This window comes from Clarias gariepinus, chromosome 12 (assembly GCF_024256425.1).
Source record: "Clarias gariepinus isolate MV-2021 ecotype Netherlands chromosome 12, CGAR_prim_01v2, whole genome shotgun sequence".
NCBI classification, from domain to species: Eukaryota; Metazoa; Chordata; class Actinopteri; order Siluriformes; family Clariidae; genus Clarias; species Clarias gariepinus.
In genome coordinates, this window is record NC_071111.1 from 9,671,015 (window position 1) to 9,689,618 (window position 18,604).

Sequence of the window (18,604 nt, forward strand, 5' to 3'; positions counted from 1 at the left end):
TGGGATCACAGTTGCTTCAGTTATGCGCACCAGGAAACACCTTTACCATTTTCCTCCCTGCATACGTTCGTCTCCAGTAGCAGCTGCAGTTTAATGTATTGTTAGTGTTCTGGTCTAAAGATAAAGTAACGTATGCGTGTGGTTTACTGATAAACCCCTTGTTGTCGAGAATGAGGTTAAGACGATATTTCTGCCGGCGTTATGTGAAGACTGATGCAGGGAAAATATACGATAATATCTGTACAGAGTTTATTTGAACAAAAAAAAAAACAGCAATTAACAAGGTTTAAAACAAGATTACTATAGTGAACGTATGACAGATGAATTGGAACAGCAAACACATGATGGTCAGCCTTCCTCTCTCACTGTCAAAAAGAAACAAAAAACAGATTTTTGTTACCAAAGACCTGGAAAGCCCGAATTCACCTATAAAACTGGCTGACTGTAACACAGCGCTGACACTAGAGACTCCTTGCATAAATGTTACATAAACATCGCCTTAAAGAAAATGTCAAGTACTGCATGATATCCATGGCCCATGTTCAGTGTCCTTGTGTAAACTTTTAATCCAGACACAACAATGATGTGAACCTACTCCCCAAGCTGCTGGTGCAGAACATTAATCAACACATTTGGACCAATCAGAATAAAAAATTCAACACGTACGTGGTATAAAAAAAGAAAAAAATATTTCTATTTATTAATTATAAAATTTTACCATGATCAAACAAGGTATTTTGGAATGTTCAGCTTATGAGTCAGAAACTCGATGGAATAACATTAGACGTATAATAATCACTGCTTTTAAAGCATGTCTTATTATACATGGTTGTATTAAATAGTTTGTAATTTGGCACGATAATCACTTAAATTATTGGACGCTTGGATTAAACTGAACCCTGCTGATGATGTTTGGTCGTCACTTCCTCTCCAGCAGCCAACTTCCTGTACAGCTCTTTCAGCTCCTCAGGCTGCGGAGCCTTTGATCCCGGAGTCATTGGCAGATCAAAATCTGAGGACACCTGAGAATCTGAAGCTGGTTCTGTGTGGTCCGTGGCATCGCACTGGTCCCGGGGAACATCAGTCACACCTGGTTGTCTGTCAAGCGTCCCCCAGTGAGGGGCGTTCTCTGCGTGTGTGGTGTTGCACTGTACAGGCATTGTGTCGAGCTGGCTGAGGCTCTCTAAAGCTGCCTCGGATACATACGTCGACTGAGAGGAAGTCATGTGACCTGACTCGGATTCGTCATCGTCGTGGTTGAAGAGCTCGGGGGACTGCGACGTCATCTGATCGCTAGACAGAGTCTGGCTGTTCTGACTGTTCTCCAGCTCAGCGCTGTCATCGGTCACAACTGGCTCTGCTCTGAAAAACGTACTCCAGCTGGGCGGAGCCGGCTTTGATGGAGTGGGCGTGGTGTCCCCGGGTGCCTGACCTGCAGGAAGTTGTTCCTCCTTCGCTTCATCTTCACCATCACCATCATCATCATCCTCATCATCATTGGACTCTGTACAGTCCATGTAGTTGGATGTCTGGACTGAAGGCTGCAGCTGTGGTAGAATTTGTGTCTCTGTGACCACAAGATCTGTTTTTTCACTACAGTGCTGCTCTTTCTCCTCATTCGCAGCAAGCTTCTTCCTCATCGGGGCTACAGCAACTTCCCCAAACAGTTCGTCATCACTGTCCGAGCCTGGGGCACAAGACACACAATGCGTAAACTCACCAAGTGGAAGGGGTTAAATATACACTCGGGTCATAACTCGATTCGTAACACTGGCTTCACAGTTCCAGTTCGATTTGATTAAACACTCCTGACAAGCATAACGAGCTCCATATCAGAAATAGAGCTCCAAACTCGGCTAAAATGACAGATTCCTGCACCCTTTGCTGTATAAAAGCTGCTTCTTTTTTTTTTTAAATCACGTTATCATAATGTGATTGTATAACCATATAACGTATAACGTGTTGGTTTTTGATATCTGGACCTGTCAGAAGTGCTAATCTTGATGTCAAGAAGTGCTAATCTTACAGTACAAACCATTCACCAAAGGACGTGATTACATGACCGGTGGTTGAGCTCACTGTATGTACAGTATGAACTCTGTGAGTTGTGCAGATTGGGACCTCTGCTGTTCAAACTGTGCAACTGCACTCTATACATCATTAACAGAATGCAGATTTCCACAGGCGCAGTGTCACTTTTTTGCACTGCAGTAAATCATGATACAATGCATCATTGCACCTCTACCGCGCGTGTGTGTGTGTGTGTGTATCGGTTCAGCTCACTTTTATCTGTATTGCAGCACCTTTGTAAATCAAATCCTAGATCAGGTTATTTTAAAAGCATCATTTAATGCATACATTTAACTAATTACATATAAAATATGACTTTTTCATTATTACTGTATATTTAATTATTAGTTAGATACATTTTTTGTTTTTGGGGTGAAGTATAAGGGATGATATGAAAAAAAGGCTGAAATTTCCTTAAATTTGTAGCTTTGTTCTGATACAAATATAAAATCACAGCTTTGTTCCTGTAAAGAGTGATCATATGAGTTACTATGTCCTTCCTGGAAGCTCTAACCAGTCTGGTCTATTTCTCCGAACTCAATGAGGTGTTTCAGTAGGTTTTTTTTTTTTTTTTTGCACCATTCTGTGTCAACTCTAGAGACTGTTATGTGTGAAATTCCCAAGAGATCAGCAGATTCTAATAAAATACCCAGACCAGACCATCTGACACCGACAACCATGTGACTGTTAATGTCACAGAGATCACACTTTGTCTCACTTTGTCTCCTTTTGTTCGATTTGAACAGGAACTGAAGGCGATGCTACATGACTGGATACATGCATGAACGACCATCTGTTCATTATCAGTCAAAGTGGACTAGGAGTGTATATAATAGATTATCCATAAATCACACAATACCCTGCTATACCTTTAGACGAGGACTTTGTTCTGGCTCGTTTCAGCTTCCCCAGAGGCATATAGACAACCTCTGCCCTTTTTGAGTGTTCTCTACGCATAAGAGTGAGTCTGGAAAAAAACAAAAAACAAAAAAAACAGGATTTTGAACATGTGGATCAGGCAAGCAATCATAAGCAAACAATTAATTCAATGTGTGTACCAGGACTTACAGCTCGGTGACGTCCTCTACGGTTCGTCCCATTGGAATCACATTGGGGTAAATATTAACAGGACTGATGTAGGAGAGGAAATCCTTGATCTGATTAAAGGAGGATGGATATACAGGACCCTGACTGAGTGTAATTCTTACAAGCGTAATATATATAAGTATATATCTATTTTTAAATGTCCTTACCTCAGAGTACGAGGAATGAAAAGAGAAACAAGCCCTGTAGGAGCTTCCACCCATCCTGAAAAAGTCAGAGAAATTGGTTCACGTATTTTTTTTTTAGCCGCCGGTGATGATCGCTCTGGAGACTAGCATCAGTGTATCAGTGTCAGTTAGGCCTGCTTTTTCCTCCATTGTCAGGTTTAATCTACAAAGCGATTAGTTGTTCTTAATTAAAGGGCGGGACTTCCTGTTGAATCAACTCTCTTCTCATTGTTTATTCTGAAACCGTACAACTGCAGCTTTGAAACAGATAAAGACCCCAGACACACTATACTGCAGAAATTTACACCTCCAGGTTTTCCAGGTAAGGATAAAATACAGGAGGCGTTAAAATACAAGTCAAATCAGGACTTTTGATTGTGCAGAATAACAGAGCACAGTTATGAGAGTAAAAACTCCCTTTATTTCTCTATATAATCCCCTGCTACACTAATGCACTTATCCCAGTGTTTCACTAGTTTCACTAAAGCTTTCATACCATTATGGTAGAAAGTTTTCTCATTTCGCCAGAGCCATGATCAGGCTGTCCGGCCTCCCAGGAACTCCCAAACATGTGGAAATGGCTTGGAGTGAGGTCAGGACTGTACGGTGGATGTGGCAATAACTCCACAATGCGTTCCTGTAATGCGTAAGTGGTGTTGTTGAATGATTGTGTGTACAGTTCTCACAGACAGATGCAAGTTGGTGACAAGTTATCAAATGTTCAAGAATTAGTTGTTCCACTTACTGAATGTTCATGAGAAAGCTACAGTGTATTTCAAACCACTTCAGGCCAGGATTGTAATTCACAGAATTTCTCACTCCCTGACATTTTATCACGAGTCCCGGTTTGACTTGAACGCCCCTTGTAAATTGCAAGCGTACTGTATGTACGGCAAAAACAGTAAAAAAAAAATAAAAAAAGGTTTTAACAAATGTTTTGTGATGACTCATGCTCGGAACTTTATAGACCTGATGTAAAGAAGGCACCGCATGGCATCCAGACCCGGTGGAGTCACAATAACGTACAACAGTGTTTCATTTTGTAGCAAAATCATATATGCAGTATATACAGATAATATTTACTGTACTTGACAATGACGTTAGTCTTCCTGGTCCGTTCTCCAAACCACATGGTAGAAGGTTTGATGCTGATGATGCGCAGTGGTGTACCATCCGGAGCTGAAGAGCCACACGGCAGCCTGTTTGCCCTGAACAACTCATCATCCTGCCACAAACAGGAAATAAATCCACTGAAACTACAGCTGATGCAGATCAGCAGTACAGGAAGTCAGAAGTGTAACATGCCTTAGGATGCCTGCAGGCGTGGATCTGTGTTGCTCTGTTTGTGGTCACATGATCCACGATTTCTGGCATTTGTCTGTACATATTCAAGCTGTTCACGTGGACCTACGACGAAACCAAAACGAGAGATCTGAATAATGATTTAAAATATAAACTTAATCCATGGCTTCTTTCTCCTTGATTATCAGTACCTGTAAATTAAATTCCAGCCCCAGGTTGGTGAAGAGGTATTCATACCCGTACGCTGCTTTGCAGTTCAACCAAACCACATGGTACGGACTCAGACAGATCCAGTCTTTAACCAACTTCCTGATACCAGCCAGACAGGCCTCCTGAAGTCACACCGACAATCTCATTACACTCACAGAACTCGAGACACCGATAGAACGTTATTAATAAAGCAATACCGACAAATAGATATCGATGAAAGAAAAGTATGTGCACCCATAAAATGAAAACTATCTTTTTTTTTTATTGTAGCAACAAAACATTTAGTGTTTAGATGGTACGTAATAATCTTATACAGTACATCAGTGTTTTTAAATTCTCAAATCTGATTAGTAAGAAGGTTTTTATTTTTATTGTATCTTCAACTGCATGACAGAGTAAAAGATTTTTATAGCTCTTATAACATAATCAGTAAAAGGAACTCATTTCGAAGCAGTTCCACAACATTAAGCGCGTCTATTATCACGAGGAGTGTTAAGTCAAACCGAGACTAATAATGAGACATAGCCAGGAGAGTGAAACCCCCTTTATTTCTCTATATAATCCACTGCTGCACTAATGCACTTATCACAGCGTTTCACTAGTGCTTGGATACCATCAGGATAGAAAGTCTTCGGAATTTCTGCTTCAAATGCACCAAGCTTGGGGAGAACATGCAAACTCCAGGCACACAGACCGGATGCGGGAATCAAACCTAGGACCTGGAGACACAAGTCAACAGTGCTAACCACTAAACCACCGTGCTGTCATTTATGCCTTCGTTCACTAGAAATCTCATCACAAGTCCCAGTTTGACTTGAACACCCTTTGTAGTTCACTAATAAAAATGTAATTGTTCGCCTTTTAAAAAAAAAAAATTATTGTTTTTATACCATATCACTAATCATTATTGGATAATAACAGTAACTCTATTTTATAATACCATATTATCGGTGATTATTGTTCTGGAAATATGTCTAATTATTATATAATTATAATATACAGTATGTATACTATTAGTTATTTAAGAATATCTCCCTTTCTAAATTATATATCTAAAAAATATATAAAATATATATAAAATAACACCTTGTTTATAATTGCTATAATTGCCTTAGTTAGTAATATTTCCCCCTGCAGGTTATCAGTCGTAACTCACACCTTATTTAAATCAGTCTGCGACAGCCCTTACAAAACATGCACTTCTTTTTTTCAGATTCTTTTTTAAATCATTTGCATTGTCCTTTACAGCAAGAAACCACTAAACTGAATGTTTTGTTCTTCAGAAAATTCAGTTTTTATATAAGTACGTTTTATATTGTTATTCAGAAAACTTGTGAGGTGAAAGTTTTTGTTGCCCCTGTAGAACTGTAATATATGAACAGATCAGAAACACTCACCCTGCTGGGGATCTGGTAGAAACTGGGGTCGTAGAACGTGCTGTCCACATACACACTCTGAATGTCTTTTACTCTGTAACAAAGAGGATCAGATTAAACCTGTGAGAAACGCAGGGCACCACCCATCGCTTTACACAGACGCTTAAATACAGAAGAAGAAGAAGGCGTTTCTTGCTCAAGAGTCCAACAGAGCTGGGGATTGAACTGCTGACCTTCTGATTGGTAACTCAGAGCCTTAACCCACTGAGCCCCACATAATATAATGTGATGATCAGGTTGTTACATAAACGACCTATTTTTAAATTCTATCGTTAGACACTTTGCAGCCTGTCGCAGTAAAACATCTGTTCTCATTTTTTTATTGATTCCACATCATATAATTCAATTTAACATGAAGTAAGATGAAGAAACTTTTGCACAGTTCTGTACTGCACAGTATGCAGCATGAGGATGTGAAAATGGGTCAAAATAAACTAGATAATGCTATACACCTGTTTCCAGAGTGCAGGTGCTCCATCCTCGCTGCATCTCCAGCAGCCAGTCGGAAATCTCCAGTGTACAGCACGGTGCCCTGAGCTCCCTCAAAGAGAAACCTGCAGGAAGACAAGGCCCAGTGTACACAATTATATACAACATTTATGTCGCTAGAGTATATTTATTTAATGTTAATACTGATGAAGGAAAATATACGCAGTTTTGAGTCCTTCCTAATGAGTGTGTATGTATTTTGGTATTTTTCTTCACCAGAGAAAATAAATAATCAGTTAACAGCTTACATGACCGATCCAGGGCAATGCCCAGCTGGCAACAACGTCACAACGACATCTTCCACCTGGGAATACAAGACAAACTTTAAATGAATGAAACTGGTACATATTTACATCATACGCAATGTGATTAATTTACATTCTGCATTGATATTTCGCCCAAACACATCTCAGCCATGAGCTTCAGTGCACGTCTCGTGTCTGAAACAGCTCCTACTTCCTGTTCCCTACACACTGCTGTATGTACAGTAACAGATTGGGATCTACAGTATGATTCTGCATAGCATTATGTACTGGATACTGTCGATTACGCAGGTAGAGAAGGAACGCATCCTGTACCTCTCCTGTAACTTCATCAATGAGGGAGATATGTGTCGGACTGTCCAACTCAAGAGCAACCTGGAATTAGACATTCTTAGTACATAGGCATGTCTGTGAATTAAATATATTTAATTCAATTAAAAAACAGCATTTATAAAACTATTACTTACAATACGGTCTTCCCAGAAGGCATATTTCGGATTGTTGAGGAGAAGCTCCTTCGTGACAAACGAGCAGTACAACTTTACAGTTAAACTTCAACAAAAAAAAGATGGGATATTAATTCAGTAAAGATTAAAACATTTAGTGTGCTGTTATACAAAAACAACCCATAACTACGGGGAAATTCTATTTGGTTTACGAGTGTTTTGGAATACGAGCCCGCTTCTGGAACAAACTATGCTCGTAATCCAAGGCTCCACTGTATTTATAAAAGAGTGTGTTGAAATGATTGCAACTCTGCTGCAAAGGTTGCGATGTACTTTTATAGAACTTTAACAATATACGTCTTTGGGCGAAACTGCAATGTCTGTTGTTGTTATTTATAATAATATCATCATTATTATTTATACCTTGTTTATTCCCCTTTTTAAACTTTTCAGACACCATTTAGAAAGCTAAAACATGTCACTGATCATACACTTCAATCTCTCTATTAAACACACCTTCTGACCAATCAGAATCAAAACTACAACATTTAATAAACAATAAACAGTCATGTGATGTGTGCAGTGATGGAGCTCCTTACCTAAACTTCAATTTTCTTTTCAGTAAAGGTCCTTTCAGTCCTTTCATATGATCTGTAAACACACTCTCAGGTTACACTTTGACTCTGTAAACAATCACAAGCCAGAATACACACAAGGCTTTTTAATAAAATCCCACCTTTATGACAGTGAGACAGAAAATAAGCCCTGGCGTGGAGATTCTCTCTGTCGAATCTGTCGATGGAAATCGCTGGATATTCCTTCATCCGTCCAGGAAAGGAGCTCATTCTGACTCTCTCACATCAATGCTAGCTTAGATAATATAAAAACCCCGAGCTTCATGCACGGGGTTAAAGTGAGAAATAGGACTCTGACTCTACATCACTCACACTCCTACACCTCTCCAAATTCAAACCCCGAAACACAAACACACGCCATACCAGGAAACCAGGAAACCAGGGTTGCCAGATACGCAGCACAAAAATCACCACATTATCCAAACTCCATAAAGCTCCATACACCTGTTTTATCTCTCAAGTTATTCCCATTACTGCTAAATCATTATAATTATCCATAAAAATGAAATAAATTCTGTACATTGGTAAGATCTCGATTTTTCAGTTATATCTTTACGTTTCATACATTGGATAACCTGAAACCAGTCTATTTAATGAGTACTTGGGTATATGTCTGAGGTTTAACCTGTGCTATAAATGAAATCAAAGCGTACTGCGCATGCGTTAAACTGTGGGTGCGTCTTAAATCACCTGCTGGACAGAATTCAATAAAACTTTTGCAGTACTTTAATTTCTACCTGAAGTTTCACCTGCACCATAAGGAAAATCAAAATGTTAAGTAAAAGCGGATATGAACAGTTATATGCCAGATTTAATAACATAGTTTTAAAATAAGCTAGATATTTAAACAAACACCTGCACTTATAAATATTAATTAGGAAAATCTAAACTGAACATTTTACTGGGATTACTTAAGTGAGCTTTAATGAACTCACTTAAGTAATCCCACTCGTTTCAAGTTTAAAACTTAAAGAAGAAACTATCTATCCATCTATCTATCTATCTATCTATCTATCTATCTATCTATCTATCTATCTAACATTCGTTTTTCGATCTAGCATTCGTATCTATCTATTTACAGTGTCATGAAAAAGCATACATATGTCATCAAAAAAGTTAAAAATTTCTTTGTAATTATAAGTAAGAGAGTTCTGTTGGATAGAAAGACAGACACATACATGTGGGCTTTAAGCAGAAATATTATTACTGATTACATTACAGCTCATCAGCTATAACCTTTAAACTATTTTTCTACAAACTCTTAACCCATCAACGATAGGTACTTATGCAAAGTAATAATAATAATAATAATATTAAACACATCATATATTTTGTTATCACAAGATTGTTTTGATTTGTTTCTTTTATAGCAAAAGCTTTGAGTGAATTCTATAAACACTCAATCTAACAGTTTTAAAAGGTGTATGGAGTCTTCAGACACCTGGCAACATTACGGGACAGCGCCCTCTAGTGATGAAGAAAAAAAGACAGTAACAGCCAATTTACTGACGTTAACTATTACAAATGACGAACATACCGTCAAAATATATATAAACATTTTATAAATACATAAACACGTTCTTCTTATTATTAAAATGATAAGAGTGGCAATACCAAACTTTCACTGTTCAATTAAAAAAAAAAAGATTAAAAGAAAAAAAAAGAACTCTGGGTTTATTTACGGTTGGCCAACCAAATAATCCTGGACCAAGTTCCGGTGACAGCAGTGTTGCTGGGGAAACCATAAACAACACGCACTTCATTTTGAAGACTGGTAAATATCCTTTGATATTCACTCATTTAGAAATGAATAACAAAAATAATACAGAATTGATTAGCATTTATAAAGCTACAATAATATAAAGCATTCATTAACTTTAGTAACGTAGATTAGTTAGTAGATTTAGTAACAAAGTCAGAGGAGTAAACTAATTAGGCTAGTTATATAACAGCTATTTGTCTATCTAAAGTAGAAGGAGAAAAACAAACTTAATGATAACAGGATGTAACATGGATCATCTGTCCATTTGTCTGTGTATTTTTACAGTTTTAACAATCTGCAAAGAAAGAACCAAGAAGACTTCATATGTACATCAGCAAACTGTGTGTCAGTAAGATAAGATAAGATTAGATAAGATTAGATAGGATCAGAGGGATGTCCTGTGCAGCTCTGCTGGATGGAAATGCTCAGCCCAGGTCTATGAGCCGAGCGAGGCAGTGGACTGATGAAGTGGAGAATCTCTACAGATTTCAGCAGGCGGGATACAGGGATGAGCGGGAGTACAGGCAAATTAAACAAGCCAAGGTAATGGGATTGCATTGTCTGAGGGGAAGTGTGTGCTTTGTACGTGGATTACTCTAAGTGTTTGCTCTGTGAATAACGTGTGGTCATATCCCGTCTCAGGTCATTATTATTAAATATTAAAGACTTTACCTCACCTTGGGCTTTATACAGTTTACATAATCTGAGAATATTTCTTTTTTTTTTTCATTTAAAAGTATGCACTTCAAGCACGAGGATGCATGCAGTCACAGGGAGCATCGACCTTCATAAGTCAGTGTGCCAAAAGACATCATCCTGTGTTTATCAGGAGCTGTGCAACTGGTGCTATTCTGTCTATGTGTTTTACAATGTCTGCTATTTCTTCATGGACACCAAGTTAGAGAAAAGAGCAAACGTGAAATTTTGCATAAATCTGTCACAGAGGCGTTCCACTTCAACAGCAAAAGAACATAAAGGCCCTGTGATGAAACTTGCATGTATGGGTACGACCCTGAGACGAAGTCTTCGCAGTGGAGAAGTAAATCATCTCCATGACTAAAAAGGGCGAGGCAGGTCTGCAGCTTGACCAAGTGCATGCACATCATCTTTTTCGACAGTTGCAGCATTGTGCATCGAGAATTTGTCTACAGACCATCAACAGCGAACTCTACTGCCAGGTTTTAAGGCATCTGCAGGAGGGACAGAGCTTGTAAATAGAGCTAATCTTGAAACAACCTTGTATATGTCTCATGTCTGTATGTTAAGTTTCAGTTCATTTTAGTGACATGTTTCAGAAAGATTTTCGTTGAGACTGAGACGGCTAAAAGCACAAGCTGTTTATTTTCTCTATTTTACAAAAACACAATGTTTTTTTCATATTGTGAGTGTATTGTGTATTACACATAAATATTACACATAAGTAATCATGACAGATGATTTTAAGTTATTTTTGCTGTTATCAGGGAAAAAATGCAAGTTATTCCACCAGTGGGTTTAGACCCCAGTTGGCTTTAATTAAAATCATGTACACAATCTACAGAAATTTCTCCAGTAAGCACTTTATCATGGTTACGGTGGATCTCCAGGTGAGTAGGATGCAGGAGCACATCTTGAATGGGACGGCAGTTCATCACATCCCACCATATACCCCTCTGGCTAATTTAGTGTTACTAATACACGAGAGGAAACTGGATACTTCAGAGGAAACCCATCATGGTCTGTTCTAATTATTGTTTCTAACTTTTCATAATTTGTTGTTAAAGCGTGGCTCTTTCTGTGCTGTGTGCTGTTTCAGATTGACCGCTGGCCAGAGACAGGGTTTGTGAAGAAGCTGCAACGACGAGACAACACGTTTTATTACTACAGCAGGAATCGAGAATGTGACGACAGAGATGTACACAAAGTCAAGGTCTACGTGTACTGACATCACCGACCCGCTCTTGCACTTCATCTATGTCTCTTACTGTTTGTTTGTTTGTTATGTTTCTCTTACTGTATTAATGTCTTAGTCTCTTACTGTTTGTGCTTTTTAATGAAGACGGTGTTGCTGATAGATCATCATAATATTGTGCAGCTTGATAATGGAAAAGTTGATTTTAAACATAACAATGCAGGACAACTGCTATTATTATTATTATTATTATTATTATTATTATTATAGCTGTTATTATTAGGGCATCTTTTGCATTTGCTAAATACTGTCTTTAGGACAAGGTAATGATTAACTGCTGTGTGTGAACATTTGATTATTAAAGCAAAGTATGTTTAGGGTTCATGATCATCTTTACCAGAAAAACAATCAGAAGATATTGTCATATGATTTTTATCCCAAAACCAACAAACACAATAAATGTAAGATGTGGTCTGCAGTTAGTGTCACTTGAAATGAAGCTGTTTTGTGACCTCTGGCCCTTTTTACACTTGTGAACCTCTGTTTCAGTCAAACACACTGACTTTTACTTAAATACAACTTTAAACAAACTTACTGTTCTCTGATAAGCACAATAATCACAGTTTATGTAACTAGCATTAAGCAAAAACTATCTATCTATCTATCTATCTATCTATCTATAGTATCATGAAAAAGTATACATATGTCATCAAACAAATTTTAATATTACACAAAGATAATTTAAGTAAATACATGAAAATCAATGCGCTTTTTAATTGATTTCCTATGTGAAAAAGTAATTGCCCCTTAAACCTAATAACTTGTGCCACCCTTGGCAGCAACAACTGCAACCAAGATTTTGCGATAACTAGCAATGAGTCTTTTACATCGATGTGGAGAAATTTTTGGCTCACTTTTCTTTGCAGAATTGTTTTAATTCGGCCACACTGAATGGTGTAACCTGTTGTTTGATGCCATAGCATCTCAATCAGACTTAAGACTGGACTTTGACTAGGCCACTCCAAAACTCTAATTTGCCTTAATGCTGAATTTATGATTCCATCAATTAATGCAAATCGTTCAGGTCCTGAAGCTGTATAGCAGCATCACACCATCACACTACCACTACCATGTTTGACTGTTTGGTATGATGTTCTCTTTATGAAATGGTGTTAGTTTTACACCAGATGCAACAGGACGATCATCTTCTTAACTTAAACATCTTAACATCTGACTTAAATGGTGATTATTCTGCATGCTCTCTAGTGGAGTTTGGTGTTCCACAAGGTTCGGTTTAAGGCCCACTGCTTTTTTTCCCTTTACATGCTTTCCCTAGGCAACATAATCCGTAAACATGGTATTAGTTTTCATTGTTATGCTGACGACACACAGTTACATGTCTCAGCAAAACCAAATGAGAAAAAACAGCTTACTAAAGCTGAGCAATGTGTGCAGGACATAAGAGATTGGATGAATTAACTTCCTTCTGCTTAATCCTGATAAGACAGAAGTTTTAGTCATAGGACCGCATTCAGTTAGAAGTAAGATTTTAGATTACAGTGTAACTTTAAATGGCCTTTCTGTTCAATTAATTGCAACAGTAAAAGACCTCGGTGTGGTTATAGATTTCAGCCTTTCATTAAAGGTCATGAAGATAATATTACCAAAATAGCATTCTTTCACCTCTGAAATATTGCCAAGATAAGAAATATACTGTCGCTAAACAATGCAGAAAAACTAGTTCATGCTTTTATCACCTCTAGGTTGGACTATTGTAATGCCTTACTGTCTGGTTGTTCAACTAGATACATAAATAAGCTTCAGCTAGTCCAGAAGGCAGCAGGGAGAGTCCTCACTAGAACCAGAAGAAATTAGCACATCACACCTACCTTATCTTTACTTCATTTGATTGTGTAAAGCTGCTTTGCGACAATGACAATTGTTAAAAGCACTATACAAATAAAATTTAATATAATTGAATTGAATAGTAATCAGTCCTGGGTGTGGCAAGTAAACTTTTACTTAGCTTTCCAAAAATTGCAGTTCATACATGATTTAGCAAGCAGGAAATTATTTTTCCGCACAGAACAAAATAGGTTTGTACAGCTTTTTTTCTATAATAAATGAAATAATTTAAATACAGCATTTTCTATCTATCTATCTATCTATCTACTGTAGAGGTTTGGTTCTTTAGACCATTATTTTAGCTCTTTAAAACAAAGCGTGTGTCTTTAAGACTACGTCATATCCGGTTTCTTGGTGTTTTTCTTTCATACGTCCGGAGTAATATGCTGCACTTTACCCCCCGAGGATACCGAGGCGGTGCGGTGGTCTGACTTTTTCAGAAAATAGGACGAGTTATTAAAAAGAATCTCTATATCTGAGTAAGTACACGTTAAACACTTTGTTTAAATTATCTTTCTTTATATTTGTCTCATTCACCTAGCTTATTAACGTTATGGAGTTTCGATGTGTTTGCAGACCGTTTTTTTTTCTCCTACCCGCTTTCAAGAAGCCCCGCCTTCTGTGCTAGGATTGGTTAGCGCTTTACTCTCGCGCGCAGTACACTTTCAGGGCAGGCTTGGATAAAAGAGGAATCCTGTCCAATCACAGTACAGGATGCGGGTTTGTCGGAAAACGGATAGGGGAAGAAAAAAACCTTTTTAAAGATTTTTTTTTTTTTTTTGGGGGGGGGGGATAATTTTTCTTTGCAAAACCAGAACTAAATAAATGGAATGATAGAAAGTGCAGTCTTGAGTAAGTGTGACTTGCTGTCTGTGATCAGATAAGCTCTTATTCAAGGAAATAAAAATAAAACCACACCTCAAAGCAGTGCCATTGAGGATATATGATATAAGGATAGACATATGATATAATATTTTGTGTAAATAAAACTTGGCTTGATCTTTACTTTTCTACAGGTCACAGCTTTCAGTAAAAATGTTATTCCACTTTGACGTTAAACAGTTCAGTCATAAATGAAAGACATTTCTGCCTCAGACACAGAGGTAAGTTTGACTTTTTGCATGTTACAGATTATAATTTGTCGTAGTCCGCTGTGATTTAGTGTGCTTTACTTTTACCACTCAAACTGCATGAATATCTCTGACTTTTACATCCTTTAAAAGTCAAAGAGAAAGTATTCCGTCAGGGTTTTACATTTACTGACTCAGATAAGCTGCTCACATGACATGCTTTTGTGGTTTTAAGATCCACGCCGCAGGAGCTGAACTGCACTGAGAATGTGCTCTTTGTTTTAGCCTTTAATAACCCTGTTTGTATTCAAGTGGAGATTTCCTTGAAAAATGTTTCACTACTGATCCTGATCATGCTGATTATTTAAATTCCTACAGAGTTTTAGTATTAAGTAAAAAGTAACTGTATTGTTGTAAATGCTACGATGAGTGTGGCTTTATGTCACACTGCTTCATGTTCTAAGTCGTTTTGTACAAATATGAACTATGATCTATCATTCCATAAGGCTGTTTAATATGATTGTTGGTATTTTTGTACCTACTTTACATACGAGGGACGTTTAAGTCAAACTGGGACTTAAATTCTTCATTAGAGAAGGATGAAAGGAAGACTTTAAGCACAATACAGTGATGAGACTCTTAGTTATGAATTGTACAAACGTTTTACAGAAGGTAGCATGTACGTGAATGATGATCCCAGCTAAGGTGGCTTGGAGCCCACTGCAGTCGCTCTCGTGATCATTTAGCGAGTGGAATGTCAGATCCTTGGAAATCAGTGGATAACTTGTCGCCATTTGCAGAAGCCATCCATCTGTCTAAAAATTGTACACACAATTATTCACCAACACCACTTGAACGTTATAGGAACTCAGCTGGGAGTCATTGCCACATTCCCCGCACTGGTGAAAAACTGGGATAGGTGCATTATGGTAGCAGGGGATTATATAGAGAAATTAAAACAGCTTTTAACTCAACTCAATTAAAATTCTCGATTTGACTTAGACCAAAAAAAAAAGAGGTGTTTATCAATGAATGTTAATTAACTTTTAATTTTTTTTCCCAAAAATTCTTTCTTTTTTGTTTTTGTAAATTCTGAACAAAAAAAATTCTGAACTTATCGCAACACTTTGGCATTTCGCAAAATTATAAATTGTGATGCAGCTCCTGTGTAAATATCCTTCCTGATGATACCCTTTACAAAGTTCATTTACAGATTCATGGTCAAGCCTTAAAACCACAACTCAAGCATTTAAATTTAAATGTCTATAAATTTATGACTCAAGTCAATTAAATCTGCACAGATCTTCATAGCTCCACCCCTTACTCTTGACAGCTAGAACTTCCCTACCTTCATTCCAACTAAAATGCTGTGGCAATACCTTTAATACATAAGCAAATTCCCCAAAACCTTATTGAACTGATGCGATGTTGTAAAGAAGAATGGGCCAAAATTCCTCCACAACCATGTGAGAGATTTATAAATTCATACAGAAAATTATTTTTTCAGGTTATTGCTGCCAAAGGTGGATCTACAAGCTACTGAATCATAATATTGCCCATATGTTTGATGTCACAAAGTCATTCTTCTAAGAAATAAAACTGTAATTGTTGTCATTTTTCCAATCCATCCATGTCTAGAGGATTTTCTATTTTTAACGGAATCAAACGGTTAATTTTTCTTCAGAGAGCTCACTGCTAGGGATGCGCTACCGAAGGAGCATGTAGTTCCTGCCTTCACTCAGGAGGAGAAAGAGAAAAGGGACGCTGGGAGAGAAGAACATGGAAGACTTCTCCACACGGACTTATGGCACCAGTGTCCTGGACAACAGACCTCTGTTCGGGGAGACTTCCGCAAGGGTAGGAGGACTTTCAGTCTCTTCATAACCATTGCTTTAATTAGTTGAATATTTATACAATTCATTTAATTTGTAATGGATATAACATCGCAACCTCGCTGTAAGAGATGCATGATGCGAGATGTTCTGGCTCATATTTCTGTCTGTGATTTCCTTTCAGGATAGGATAATCAATTTAGTAACTGGTGGACTTGCATCTCTACTAGTTATAGTAAGATAAGCTCTGAAGAATGATCACTTAGTTTATATTTATAAGTGATTAAACTTTGAGTCCTGAAGTTTTCTTTCTTCACCCAGGTGACTATTATCAGCGCTTTCGTCTTCCCCTCACTGCCTCCGAAGCCACTGAACATTTTCTTTGCTGTCTGTATTTTGCTGATGTGTGGTTCAGTGCTGGTTCTGGTAAGTTAACAGCACACGTTATATTACGAATACATACTGTACGTAAACATACACGTAAACATCATTAAAATACCTGATTTGTTTATTTATTTTTTTGCCTATTTTTGAAAAATTAAATAGCTGAGATCACCAAATTTTTAATATAACAAAGATAACCCAAGTAAATTAAAAAGAAATGCAGTTTTTAAATAATGAATTTGTTTATTAGGAGAAAAAGGCTGTCCAAACAAACCTGGTGAAAATGTCCCTTTCTAAATCATGAATGAACTGCGATTAACCACATTTTTTTGAGTTAAATTTCACTTGCCACACCGTGATAACTGCCAGACCCATTGAATCAAGAAATCAATTAAAAAAGAACCTGCTTGATAAAGTGAACCATGATTAGCAAAAAACACTTAAATCCGAGATTCGTGCTTGAAGTCCTGGTTCATGCTTGAATGCCTTCCAATGTAGCTAAAATAAAACCAATCTGCAAAGAAGAGTGGGCCAAAATTCCTCCACAGCGATGCGAAAGACTCATTGCAGGTCATCAGAAGCGCTTGACTGCAATGTGGCAATGGTGGCACAACCAGTTATAGGGTTTAGGGGGCAATTACTTTTTCACATAGGGCAGGTAGGTTTGGATAACTTTTTCCCCTTAATAAATAAAATCATTATTTAAAAACAGTATTTTGTCTTTACTCAGGTTATTTTTGTGTAATATTTGTTCACAAAGTGTCACACAATTTGTGAGCAGCTGAAGTGTTGTGTTGTTTTCTCCCCCTTAATCTTAATGATTTTAGGAACGAGCAGATGTAATAAAGAAAGTAATTGTTTAAGATGTTTCAGCAGTGATAAAAACACCTTTATTTCTTCATGTCTTATCAGATCAGATGGTACAGACAGGGTGACTTGGAGCCAAAATTTCGCAACCTGATCTACTTCATGCTGTTTTCGGTTGTCCTGCTATGCATATGTGCCAACTTGTACTTCCACGACGTGGGACGTGACAAAAAGGCCAACGCCTTATCGTAGGACCACGGGGAACTTTGGTAGAAGTGAACATGTGACGGTTTGCTTTTGCTCCAGCCCCATGCACTTGTCCTCAGGGCCCGTAAGCCTCTGGAGGCCTTCCAAGTGGACCAACAGTATTATAGATGTTAATATATTGGTATTCTGTAGCACGGTGGATGTGTATGCAGGTGTTTTTTTTTTGCATCCTGAGTGCTGTATTTTCCTGCATTGCTATATAAGCCAATGTAACTGTGAGACTGTTCTTAACTATAAGCCATGGTTATATCCTGCAGAAAGCGTTTTATATTTGTATATTATACAATATGTAGGACAAACATTCCAGAATGAGATTGCTCATGTTGCTGATGCAATCTTGAAGCTGAAGCACTTACCGAAACAGAGACGCAGACGGAGCCTGGCGAGGTTAGACACTTGTCCGGGTTTCTGCTCAGGTTCCTGCATCTCTACACACTGTGTCATTTCATATGACCAAGATTAATGATTGTCGAAACTTAATTTCTAATGTGCGTTTTACGTACGAAATAAATCCTTATTCCCGTGCTTCAGTGTGCTCGTGTTTTGTCATTTTTGTCAGTGTTT

At 37.7% G+C, this 18,604-nt stretch overlaps 3 protein-coding genes across 4 annotated transcripts; 2 read left to right on the forward strand and 1 right to left on the reverse strand.

The window, feature by feature from the left end:
- Positions 1-361: 361 nt before the first annotated feature.
- dclre1c (DNA cross-link repair 1C, PSO2 homolog (S. cerevisiae)) lies at positions 362-8,472 on the reverse strand. Of its 2 annotated transcripts, XM_053508244.1 has the most exons (14): positions 8,224-8,472; positions 8,087-8,138; positions 7,509-7,593; positions 7,357-7,416; positions 7,027-7,082; positions 6,742-6,843; positions 6,251-6,323; positions 4,835-4,975; positions 4,647-4,748; positions 4,430-4,566; positions 3,324-3,378; positions 3,139-3,227; positions 2,940-3,037; positions 362-1,687 (listed from the first exon to the last, which is right to left on the reverse strand). In XM_053508244.1, the coding sequence occupies exons 1-14, from the start codon at positions 8,330-8,332 to the stop codon at positions 888-890; spliced, it is 1,959 nt and encodes a 652-aa protein (XP_053364219.1). In that variant the 5' UTR covers positions 8,333-8,472; the 3' UTR covers positions 362-887. The 2 variants fall into 2 exon arrangements, with proteins under 2 accessions (XP_053364219.1, XP_053364218.1); XM_053508243.1 differs by having other exon boundaries at positions 3,139-3,378.
- Positions 8,473-9,843: 1,371 nt separating this feature from the next.
- meig1 (meiosis/spermiogenesis associated 1) lies at positions 9,844-12,257 on the forward strand. The gene is made up of 3 exons (XM_053508845.1): positions 9,844-9,896; positions 10,170-10,427; positions 11,680-12,257. The coding sequence occupies exons 2-3, from the start codon at positions 10,278-10,280 to the stop codon at positions 11,806-11,808; spliced, it is 279 nt and encodes a 92-aa protein (XP_053364820.1). The 5' UTR covers positions 9,844-9,896; positions 10,170-10,277; the 3' UTR covers positions 11,809-12,257.
- Positions 12,258-14,019: 1,762 nt separating this feature from the next.
- Positions 14,020-18,565, forward strand: tmem243b (transmembrane protein 243, mitochondrial b). The gene is made up of 6 exons (XM_053508250.1): positions 14,020-14,159; positions 14,697-14,783; positions 16,435-16,607; positions 16,767-16,817; positions 16,904-17,008; positions 17,879-18,565. The coding sequence occupies exons 3-6, from the start codon at positions 16,530-16,532 to the stop codon at positions 18,023-18,025; spliced, it is 381 nt and encodes a 126-aa protein (XP_053364225.1). The 5' UTR covers positions 14,020-14,159; positions 14,697-14,783; positions 16,435-16,529; the 3' UTR covers positions 18,026-18,565.
- The last annotated feature ends 39 nt before the right edge of the window (positions 18,566-18,604 follow it).

Coding starts and splice junctions, on each gene's coding strand:
- dclre1c (XM_053508243.1), bottom strand. CDS start 8,332: ATGAGCTCCTTTCCTGGACGGATGAAGGAATATCCAGCGATTTCCATC. Junction 6,844..7,026: donor CATTGCCCTGGATCGGTCAT/GTAAGCTGTTAA, acceptor GTCTTCCTGCAG/GTTTCTCTTTGAGGGAGCTC. Junction 3,038..3,138: donor GTAGAGGACGTCACCGAGCT/GTAAGTCCTGGT, acceptor GTTTTTTTCCAG/ACTCACTCTTATGCGTAGAG.
- meig1 (XM_053508845.1), top strand. CDS start 10,278: ATGTCCTGTGCAGCTCTGCTGGATGGAAATGCTCAGCCCAGGTCTATG. Junction 10,428..11,679: donor GGCAAATTAAACAAGCCAAG/GTAATGGGATTG, acceptor GTGCTGTTTCAG/ATTGACCGCTGGCCAGAGAC.
- tmem243b (XM_053508250.1), top strand. CDS start 16,530: ATGGAAGACTTCTCCACACGGACTTATGGCACCAGTGTCCTGGACAAC. Junction 16,608..16,766: donor TCGGGGAGACTTCCGCAAGG/GTAGGAGGACTT, acceptor ATTTCCTTTCAG/GATAGGATAATCAATTTAGT. Junction 17,009..17,878: donor GTGGTTCAGTGCTGGTTCTG/GTAAGTTAACAG, acceptor ATGTCTTATCAG/ATCAGATGGTACAGACAGGG.